The sequence below is a fragment of the Pelophylax lessonae genome (genome assembly GCF_965119305.1).
Source record: "Pelophylax lessonae genome assembly, chromosome: 9".
NCBI lineage: Eukaryota > Metazoa > Chordata > Amphibia > Anura > Ranidae > Pelophylax > Pelophylax lessonae.
In genome coordinates, this window is record NC_138776.1 from 139102328 (window position 1) to 139114432 (window position 12105).

Here is a 12105-nt window from a genome sequence, read left to right on the forward strand (position 1 = left end):
TCGGTCTCAAAAATTATATATAAATTCATTTGGGTACAGTGCTAAATGAGCAAGTCATTATCAGTCAAGCTATCATAGCACTCAAAACTAAAAAATTTCCTTTTTTCCCCCACAAATAGAGCTTTCTTTTGGTTGTATTTGATCACCTGTGCAATTTTTATTTTTTGAGCTATAAACAAAAAAAGAGCGACAATTTTGAAAAAAAAAAAAAACAATATTTTTCACATTCTGCTATATGACATTCTCAAAAATTATTTTTTTAACATTTTAGGCCAATTTGTTTTCTGCTACATATTTTTGGTAAAAAAATCGCAATAAGCGTATCTTGATTGGTTTGCACAAAAGTTATCGCATCTACAAACTAGGGGAAAGATTTATGTCATTTTTATAATTTATTTTTTCTTACTAGTAATGGTGGCGATCTGCGACTTTTTGCGGGACTGTGACATTGCAGCGGACAGATCGGACCCCTAACTGACATTTTTGAAACTTTTGGGGGTACCAGTGACATTACTACAGTAATCAGTGCAGTGCTTTAAGTGTCCCAAAAGAGGTGCCGGTACTATATTATAGCCTATAAAAAATGTTTATATCAGGGCCTCCACAGAACGCCCCCCCCCCCCACATCAGGGTCCCCACAGAGCACCCCCCCACCCCACATCAGGGTCCCCACAGAGCATCCCCCTCCTCACATTAGGGTCCCCACAGAGCCCCCCCATCCCATCCACATCAGGGTCCCCACAGAGCACCCCCCCCTCCTCACATTAGGGTCCCCACAGAGCCCCCCCATCCCACATCAGGGTCCCCACAGAGCACCCCCCTCACATTGGGGTCCCCACAGAGCCCCCCCATCCCATCCCACATTAGGGTCCCCACAGAGCACCCCCCTCCTCACATTAGGGTCCCCACAGAGCCCCCCATCCCACATCAGGGTCCCCACAGAGCACCCCCCCTCAAATTAGGGCCCCCACAGAGCCCCCTCATCCCATCCTATCCCATCCCACATCAGGGTCTCAGAACTGCTCCTACTCACGTTTTTAGGCTGAGGCTGACACACGGGACTCACTGTGCTGTGCTGGCCTGGAGTAGCTGAAGGGAGGAGGTGGGTGGAGCCAACACTCCACTCGGCGCGCAACAGAGGAGGAAGTCTCCGCAGTGTATGCTGGGGCCTCGCTCTCCTCCTCCTCAGATGACATCACTGGTTGCTAGACGCTGGGCGGCGATAGCAACCAGTGCATTGCAGTACAGGCCGGCAGCTCTGCCGCTGCTGCTGGCCTGGGACTCCAGGGGGACTCACTGGTGGTGACTGGTCTGGCTCTGGAGTGGGAAATAGGCGTACCGGTACGCTAAGGCACAGGGAAAGGTGGCGGTTTGCTCAAGAGCCATATTTGGAAGTGGCGGTACTGAGTGCCGATGCATACCGGCCCACTTAAAGCACTGAATCAGTGCTAAAAATATGCACTGTTACTGTAATAATGACACTGACAGGGAAGGGGTTAACCCTGTGGGTGATCAAGGGGTTAAATGTAAGCCTGGGGGAGTGATTCTAACTGTGGGGGAGGGGGGGGCGTTGTTTCTGAAATGACCATAGAGACATGTGATCCTATATAGAAGGATCACATGGGCTCTATGGTCATTGCAGGGAGAAGAACGGTGAGCTGTTTTTACAACAGTTGCCCGTCCTCTCTCAGCGGGGAGCGATCGCAGGTGTCAGGCGGCAATCAGAGCCGCCTGACAAACACATCGGCTTCCCTGCTGCCGAGTGGGGGCAGGAGCGTGCCGCCCCTAGCTTCCCATGCGCGACCGACGTAGATCTACCTCGGTTTGTGCAGGAGAGCCACTCTGCCACAGTAAATAGGCGGCGGGTGGTCAGGAAGTGGTTAAACACCAAAATCAAGCTGTATCGGTCTCAAAAATTATATATAAATTAATTTGGTTACAGTGCTAAATGAGCAAGTCCTTATCAGTCAAGCTATCATAGCACTCAAAACAAAAAAAGGACCTTGTACTGAGAGGAAAAGACAAGCTGGTACTCCAGTGCTGCTGCTTTTATGTTTCTATTGACTTGTAAGCGGAGAGGAGCAGTTCAGACAGGAACATAAGCCCATCAACACAGACCGATAAGTGCACCCGAAAACTAAAATCCCGGCATCTACAGACATCCACGATCTAACACTAACCTATCTAGCCCTGTAAAAAAGAAATCAGTATACATACCTTTTTTGAAGCCGATCCAACCTGATCCCACGCTGAGCTGTCAGCCGTGGCTTCGCTGTGGAGGAGGGTGCAGAGGACATATCCGACCATGGAAGCCCCATAGTAAGTCTATGAGTGACATCATTTCCCATTCATTTCACAGCCCTTGTCGGCTGTGTCCTCTGCAGAGCCAGATCGGCTTCAAAAAAGTTATGTATACCGTTTTCTTCTTTACAGGGCTAGATACAGTAGGTTAGTGTTAGAGGGTGGATGTCTATAGATGCAGGGATTTTAGTGTTGTCAGAACTTTTTTCTGGGAGCAGGTACATTTTCTGACAGGTACAAACAAATGGCCACTGCTCCCACCTATAACTGGCCTTCGGTTGGTCACAGGCTGGTTAGTAAATTGAGCTTGGAAATTTCTTTGGTTTTATTTGACATACATGGCTCTTCCAGTGCTCCTTGCTGCAAAGGCAGGGGACCATTTGTTTGTATTGTTAATATATTGGTCAGGTAACACGCTGACACCTTTGCTGCCATAGTGCTATGTGCTGGGTGTTCAGTGTGTCCCTGTATCCTTAACCACTTCCTGTCCACGCTATAGCCGAAAGACGGCTACAACGTGGACCTTAATTGCCGGGAGGGCATCCATGTACGTCCTCCCGTGCATGAGCTGCCTGCATGCTCCCTGCGGAGCGTGCGCGGCTTGCTCTGTGATCAGCGAGTCCATGAGACTAGGCTGATCATAGATCTAAGTAATTGGCCAATCCTGGCCCCTTACCCCGTGATCAGCTGTCAGCCAATGACAGCTGATCACGTGATGTAAACAGCAGCCGGAGATCAGCTTTTGTTTTTCTCCTCACGCTGTCAACGTGAGGAGAAAAAAAAGCTGATCACTGGCTACTGTTAGTGGGACATTAGTCCCGAAGAGGAAAGGATCATCTGTGCCACCAGCGCCACCCACCAATGCAGGTCAGTGCCACCTACCAGTGCCACCTATCAGTGCCCACCAGTGCCACCTATCAATACCCACCAGTGCCACCTATCAGTGCCAATCAGTGCCCCATCATCAGTGCTGCCTATCAGTGTCACCTACCAGTGCCTATCATTGCCCATCAGTGCCACCCATTAGTGCCACCTATGAGTGCCCATCATTGCCCATGAGTGCCACCTATCAGTGCCACCTATCAGTGCCCTTCAGTGCCACCTACTAGTGCCCTTCAGTGCCATCCATCAGTGCCCATCAGTACCACCCACCAGTGCCACCCACCAGTGCCACCTATCAGTTCCCACCAGTGCTGCCTTATCAGTGCCCATCAGTGCCACCTTATCAGTGCCCATCAGTGCAGCCTATCAGTGCCCATCAGAGCAGCCTATCAATGCCCATTAGTGCTGCCTCATGAGCGCACATCAATGAACATCAATGAAAAAGACAAACTACCTGTTTGCAAAACTTTATAACAAACTTTGTTGTTTTTTTTTTTCAAAATTTTCGGTCTTTTTTTGTTTGTTCAGCAAAAAATGAAAACCCCAGTAGTGATTAAATATATTTATCTATTTGTTTGAAAAAAAATGATAAAAATGTTATTTGGGTACAGTGTTGCATGACTGCGCAACTGTCATTCAAAGTGCGTCAGCGCTGAAAGCTGAAATTTGGCCTGGGCAGGAAGGGGTTTAAGTGCCAGGTAGGCAAGTGGTTAAGGAGGGGTGGGCTTCCTCTGGCTCATCTGCCCTCTATCTATCAAACTGAATGGGCTTCCACTGTTGAGAGTCTTAGCAGTTAGGACTACAGAAAATGGGGTGCCTTGACGGGGCCTGTAGCTTACGCATGTATTTGCAAATGTGTGCAGACTAAAGCCTTGTTTTTACGTATACTGTTAGACAGGTCAATTTGGTTGGTCGAAGGCTAGTTGGTAAGTTGAGCTTGGAAATTTCTTTGATTTTATCTGACCTTTTCTGACAGGTACCTGCTCCCACTTTCGCATTACTTGCCTAGGCGAAAATTGCATAAGTTTGCTCCCCCTCCCCAGGCGCAAACTCCTGGGGCATGTCACATGTCCCAGGAGCCTGCAGAACCAGTCTGAAAGTGCAGTGTGTTTCATGCATGCGCAGTAGGGAGCCAGCTGTAATACAGCAGGAAGTCACAGTTGGCTTCTCACAGCCAGGATAGTGGCACCAGGGATCTGAAGACCGGTGAAGAACTGGCCTGGGTGGAGCTAGCATTAGACTTCTGGGCTAGTAAGTGTTCTTTTGTTACACATCAAAATCTACAGTATTTATAGCTGCTGGCTTTTAATTATAAAAAAGGGACTGAAGTTCTTCTTTAACCAGTTCCATACCAGCGCATTGTAAAATGACACCGGCAGGAACACTTTCTCCCTCCGGGTGGGTGTCATATAACGTCTGCCCGCTTTTGCTGCTCTCGCGTGCCCCTGGGGGCACACAGCATGGCAATCAGGATTGAGGCATGTCCCTCGAGACACAGCCCATTCCTATCAGTGTAAAGAGCCAATAAAACGGACTCTTTTCCACGTGACCAGCTGTATCCAATCACAGCTGGCCACATGCACAGCGGCGATGGGGGATGGAGAGTGTCACTCTGACACAGCCCATCCCCGATCAGGGAAAAGAGCCAATGAAATTGGCTCTTTACTACATGACCAGATATGTCCAATTACAGGTGGTAACAGAATGTAAACAAGCCACGGTATCTAGCTGTTACCGTGTCCTCTTTCTTACACACCGATCCTGTGTGAGGAGGAGATTGCGGTAACAGCTAGTTACTGCCCACAGCTCAAAGTAAAAACACACTGATTTACCATTAATAAAGAGTACCTGTCACCAGCAGATCAGAGTATCCGAGTACCTGTCAGAACCCCTCAGAGTACCCTTGTACCTGTCACAACCCCTCAGACTACCCTTGTACCTGTCACAACCCCTCAGAGTACCCTAGTACCTGTACCTGTCACAACCCCTCAGAGTACCCTAGTACCTGTACCTGTCACAACCCCTTTAGAGTACCCTAGTACCTGTCACAACCCCTCAGAGTACCCTTGTACCTGTCACAACCCCTCAGACTACCCTTGTACCTGTCACAACCCCTCAGAGTACCCTAGTACCTGTACCTGTCACAACCCCTCAGAGTACCCTAGTACCAGTCACAACCCCTCAGAGTACCCTAGTACCAGTCACAACCCCTCAGAGTACCCTAGTACCTGTCACCAGCCAATAAGAGTACCTGCCTCCAGTCCATCAGAGTACCTGTCACCAATAAGCATATTTTGATTGGTTTAAAAATTATCACGTCTACAAACTAGGGGAAAGATTTATGTCATTTTTATTTATTTATTTATTTGTTTTTAACTATTAATGGCAGCGATCTGCGATTTTTAGCAGGACTGCGACATTGCGGCGGACAGATCAGACCCCTGACTGAAATTTTTGACACTTTTGGGGGAACAGTGACATTACTACAGTAATCAGTGCTAAAAATATGCACTGTTACTGTAATAATGACATTGGCAGGGAAGGGGTTAACACAGTGGTGATCAAAGGGTTAAGTGTGAGCCGAGGGGGTGTTTTTTAACTATATGGGGGATGGGCTAATGAAATGATCATAGAGACCTGGGATCCTATATAGAATCCTGTGATTTAAGATTCGGTTAGAGTGGCCAGGGGTTATATTTCTGCTGATTTACTAGTAAACCCACAATTTTGAGATGCCAGCAGAACAGGAATAGAAAGGAAATATTCCAATGATCCAGGGATAAATGTCTAAGAACTTATTTCCTTCACATTGGAAAGATATCCTATCATTTCTTGCTGAGTCTACAGGAAAGAAAGCAAAGGCAAATCAGAACTACACTGGATCTAAGCATCACAAACCAAAAACGCAATTTAATTCATTTTCAATATTCAAAGCAAACATATCCATGTCTCCATGCTTTATTTTGAGAAATCACTTTGAAAAAACCCTCTAGCATTTCTGGCTTTGGCCATCTTGAGTAAGGACAGATGATTCATCTAGTATTTACTTCCTGGAATCCATCTGCCCTTAGCTCAGTCATACAGGTAGGAGGGTGTGCTTAGCTGACAGAGCCCCTCCTCCCCTACTGAAGACTCTTGGGAGGTATGACATCATTTGCTTAGGCAAGAAAACCAGTAAGTAACTTTTTCCTATGAAAGTGGTTTAAAACAAGTAAATATAATATACTTTCTGATGTATTTACTAATGCTAGCATACGGATTTAAAATACTAAAATTGGCAAAAGGACTTAAAGTAGTCAATGCTGATTGAGAGAATGAAGTTCCACTTTAATAAGACACATATACTGTATACTCTAACGAATAAGTGCCATTTGTTCATTTATTTATTTATTTGTAGTAATGGCTTAAATGGGAATATTTAATATTTTCCTAAATATAATGAGATAATCTGGGATGATTATCGAGAAATCTTTGGTCTACATGGACTGATGATACTCATGTTACCATGATGGAACTTTTTTTTTTGTGTTCTGTTTCAGAATCAACTGTATCATCAACTTCATGTGAATTTCACAGAAACAGTAAGTAATAATAAAATGAAGTCTGTTCATTTAAAAAAAGTGATATTTGCGAAGTTTTTGCAAACAGTTACCAATCACAATTCTTGTTTACTTTTTTTAATACAAAAGGTGAAAACTGATTGACTGCTATTGGCAATAACTCCTTCCTTTTGTGTTCATTTTCTTTTCTCAGATTTTATTGAATCAGCCATTACATTTTTAGTATGATTATTCTTAAACACCTATTCAAGTGGCAATTAAGTGACTCTTTGGCTGCATTCACATGTCAGCTTATAATCGCGGGCAGAACCGCCGCGGTTCCGCCCGCGATTCGGAGATTTATTGCAAATCGCGGGACGCCTAGCGTTGCCCGTTGATTTGCAATAGCCCCCCAATCGCCGAGCGATGTTGCCGCGATTTACGCCCGCCGAATCGCGGCAACATCGCGCAAACAAAATCGCGGGACGCAATACGCTCCAAAAAAGTACAAGAGCTTCTTTGGAGCGTATTGCGTCCCGCGATTTTGTTTGCGCGATGTTGCCGAGATTCGGCGGGCGTAAATCGCGGCAACATCGCTCGGCGTTTGGGGGGCTATTGCAAATCAACGGGCAACGCTAGGCGTCCCGCGATTTGCAATAAATCTCTGAATCGCGGGCGGAACCGCGGCGGTTCTGCCCGCGATTATAAGCTGACATGTGAATGCAGCCTTAAGGCTCGCACACACTGTAAGAAAATCGGGCGAACATTTTCGTCCAAATAATTTTCATCCGATTTTTGTATAGTGTGTACACAACTTTCCACAGCCGATTCAGAATTTTAGTATGAAAATTCCTGAAGGGACAAACTCCAAAATTTTTCTTGTGCGGGGGGGGACAAACGATTTTTGTTTATTGTGTACCGTTTTCATACGATTTTTGTACAAGAAAAATCAGAAAAGAAAGACTGTGCATGATCAGAAACAATAAACAACAAAAAAAAAAAGCGCAAAATTGATATAATCAATATTGTGGTGATGAGCCACTTAAGATAATATAGAATAGTATCAATAAATTATATAAATGGTGCCAATAAATATAAAACCATTAATGAATCTTATTCCTTAAAACTAAATGATATATATCACCCTGTGTGGTGATTAAATGAAATAGAGTGACCACTCGCAGTGATAATAAAATCCCCGTGCAGATGGTGAAATCAAGTTCATGAATTAAAATAGTCCAAGTGAATAATAAATAACAATCCAAAAAAATGTCCAACAGATATGAGAATAGAAATGCTTCAGCAAGTAGCCAGTGAAGGATGTTCTATCAAGAAAAAAGTGCTCAAGTGCTGGAAATTGTGCATTAGCATGCTGCCATGGTGAGGTAAATTGGGTGACTCTTCCTCTCCCCCAGGATATCAAACTTACCGGACAATGTGGACCCCCAGACCATATAGTATAAGGGTCAACCAGGCTTAGTCCGGTCAAAGAATCCGGCAGTTATCCTTAAGGCTAGTCTGGGACCTTTAGGGAACTTCTTAGGAAGTTCAGAGTTTTAGAACAAGACAGAAGTTATCAGGAGGGGAAAGGAGGAAATGTTTTTTTTTTGTGTTAGTTCCTCTTTTACTTCTTGTTTCTCCTTTTCTCTGGTTGTGAAGTGTGTGACACAAGGTGAAGGACTCTCCCCCCTCTCTGGACTGGAAGCATTGCAGCATTCCATCATTGGGGGACACATCCCACACCGCGACTGTCCTAGGACTTTTTACCTGCCTGACTTACAGAGCCCGATTTTATTTATGGAAATGTGAGTGTGTTTTACCTTATCTTCAATAAATTTTACGTTGATGTAAGCAATATCACGCTATTGCGACCTTTTCTTTCCTATGGTCCTTAACATGCTGAGTTCCTAAGAAGTTCCCTAAAGGTCCCAGACTAGCCTTAAGGATAACTGCCGGATTCTTTGACCGGACTAAGCCTGGTTGACCCTTATACTATATGGTCTGGGGGTCCACATTGTGCGGTAAGTTTGATATCCTGGGGGAGAGGAAGAGTCACCCAATTCACCTCACCATGGCAGCATGCTAATGCGCAATTTCCAGCACTTGAGCACTTTTTTTCTTGATAGAACATCCTTCACTGGCTACTTGCTGAAGCATTTCTATTCTCATATCTGTTGGACATTTTTTTGGATTGGTATTTATTATTCACCTGGACTATTTTAATTCATGAACTTGATTTCACCATCTGCACGGGGATTTTATTATCACTGCGAGTGGTCACTCTATTTCATTTAATCACCACACAGGGTGATATATATCATTTAGTTTTAAGGAATAAGATTCATTAATGGTTTTATATTTATTGACACCATTTATATAATTTATTGATACTATTCTATATTATCTTTAGTGGCTCATCACCACAATATTGATTATATCAATTTTGCGCTGTTTTCTTCACTTACATATTTAAATCCTTTTGATTTTGGCACAGCAGCACTTTTGAGTTAATTTTAACAATATTCACCATAGCGCAGCATTACATTTTTGTTCACAAAAAAAAAAAAGTCTTTGTCATACGAGAATTTTCATATGAATTTTCGTTCATCGGTTTCCAATTTGCTGTGAAACAACGAGGAAAATCGGACGATCGTTCGCCCAATTTTCTTATAGTGTGTACCCCACTTTATGGTTTCTTTACAACTACACAGAGGTGTAGTGGTTGGCACTTTCACCTAGCAGCAAGAGGGTCGCTGGTTCAAATCCCAACCAGGACACTACCTGCCTGGAGTTTGCATGTTCTCCCTGTGCCTGCGTGGGTTTCCTCCGGGTACTCCGGTTTCCTCCCACACTCCAAAGACATGCTGGTAGGTTAATTGGATCCTGTATAAAACTGTGTATGTATGTGAGTTAGGAACCTTATTGTGAGCTCCTTGAGGGCAGGGACTGATGTGAATGTACAATGTATATGTAAAGCGCTGCGTAAATTGACAGCGCTATACAAGTACCTACCTGAAATAAATAATAAATAAATAAACTAGGTCTAATTGGTTGAAATGCATTAGAGGGTGCAGTCCTTAGGTGGGAACTGCTACTGTGGATATCTGTGCAAGAAACTTGTATTATAGTGACAGCATTGGTATGCCACAGTGAATCTTTGGTGTGCCGCAGGAATTCTTTCCCTTAAGTATCTTTGGAGCACGGCTCGGTTTGCCCCAAGCAACCAAGGTAGAGAGGGAAAGTTCATCTTGGAGTGAAGGAGCAAGTTTCATTTTCAATTAGAATTCTTGTTTAGTTATTATATAATATGAAAGGTGATAACTGATTGACGTCTATTGGCACCAACTCATGTCTTTTGTGCTCACTTTCTTTTTTACGATTTTAGTGAATCAGCAATTATATTTTTGATATAATTATTCTTGATAACTCACTTATGAAAGTGAAAGAACTGAGTGTCTCTTATGATTTCTACCTTACAGTTCCATTTCGGAGATCAGATACATCTAGGATATCTTTCCGAATAAAACCCTTACCTGTTGCACCTTTCTCTGAAGGTATTAAACTTTTTTTTACATCATAAGTTTATAATGATTTTATAAACATGTGGTATTCAGGGGTGCTAAATAAGAGAACAACTACAACTACTGGACCTAAATAATTAGGACTAGGCTGATTGGAAATGGCACATTGCACAATCTGTTCATGCTTTAGCTTTTAGTAGACAGCATGCAGCTCTACCATTATTCTAAGTACTGCAGTGTAGCCAGAATGTGTCCATGTAGAACAGGGCTCGGGAACCTATGGCTCGCGAGCCAGACGTGGCTCTTTTGATGGCTGCATCTGGCTCACAGACAAATCTTTAATAAAGCGGGGGCGCGTCCGGACGTAAGCCGCGTTGGACGTGTAGTCCCATAGCTCCGCCGCGTCTACCACTCAATCCAGTGCCATCCACTTAGCTGTGCCCGGTGCCAAGGAGATTTCTGCACCCATCAACGGTACACTTTGTGGGCTACCCACTGCTACCCTCAGTTCATCTCTGGGTGACTGGATTGCCGTGCTACGGACCCCGCGGTCTACTCGCGGTACCACCGTCGGCTCGTGTGCTATGCATCTGAGGGCCTTGGCAATAACCGCCTGGTAAGGAGACCTGCCATCCACTCCCTGTGCCCTGACAGACACGATCTCCCTCCCCTCTGACACCCGGGGACCCGCGGGAGCTGCCTCTCACATCCACTTCTGAGGCCTTCAGCGGCCGGCCGCCATTTTCTCAGGGCCTATAGTGAGTCAATCATTTGCAAAGAAGGTCCTTGCTGTAGCATTGTACAATCATTACAAGCGGATCTATGATAACATCCCAGTGAACATCCAACAACAAGCGGAGGTGGAAAAACAGTCCTTATTAACCCCAAGAGGTGGGTGTAAATTTTTTTTTTTTTTATATACTGAATCATTTGCAGCCTAATGTAACTTATTTGCTGGGACATGCATTTATACAATTTTTATACTGTATGCTTAATACCTCCACAACAACTTTTTTTTATTTATTTGTTTCCCCACCCAGTATACTCACCTCCATCACTCGCAGGCCTGCAGGCGCTTCACCACTCGGGCCTCATTGCATACCTGCCTGCTCTGCTCTCTTCATGACCAGACTCCAGGCACTTTCACAAAGTTCCATCTACTCACTGTATTGTTTCGGCCCGACCTATAGTCTGCTCTCCAACAGCAACCCAGAGGCTTACAATCAGCCAGCTTCCACCCCCACTGGAACAGTAGTCTGCGGAATACTCTGCACTATACTTCATATTCTGCAGAGCATCACTTCTCTATGACAAGACAGACACACTGGCACAGCCTATTGCTTACACCACCTGCAATCTTTTTTACTGAGAACACCTACATAACGCTCTAGCTAGCAGCTAGAATTGCAGAAAGCCTTTTATCGAAGAAGATGGCTAAAAGAATAGCAAGAATAGACAAAGGAATTAGCCTTTGTGGAGAGAGCAGGTTATGTCAGTGTGTCTAATATGCAATGATAAAATATAAAGCGCCACTTCGACACACTCCATACTACATTTGCATTGAAATATCCTGCAAGGGACAGCAGGAAGAAAGCATGTCAAGAGCTACTGTGCAGAGTGCAAGCTAGTCAGCAGTAACTCCGTGTTTGGACCCAACAAGGTGACTGGAATTCAGCTAGCTTTGCTGGTGCTTTAGCAATTGTGAGAAACGGAAAGCCATTCATAGATGGGGAGTATTGCAAAACATTCATGCTTGATGTTGCCAATGAACTTTTTGAGGACTTTTGAGATAAAGACAAAATAATCAAACGAATAAAAGATATGCCTCTTTCAGCAAGAACTGTTCACGATCGTACCATCAT

At 44.5% G+C, this 12105-nt stretch overlaps 1 protein-coding gene across 1 annotated transcript in view; it reads left to right on the forward strand.

Annotated features, from left to right (window-relative positions):
• LOC309564278 (uncharacterized protein) overlaps positions 1 to 12105 on the forward strand; it is a gene marked incomplete at its 5' end in the record, with an annotated part of 170258 nt that overhangs the window by 75245 nt on the left and 82908 nt on the right. The window contains 2 exons of the mRNA XM_082268899.1: positions 6723 to 6764; positions 10202 to 10276. Of these exons, the coding sequence (XP_082125025.1) occupies positions 6723 to 6764; positions 10202 to 10276 (117 nt within the window). The remainder of the gene's footprint in view (positions 1 to 6722; positions 6765 to 10201; positions 10277 to 12105) is intronic.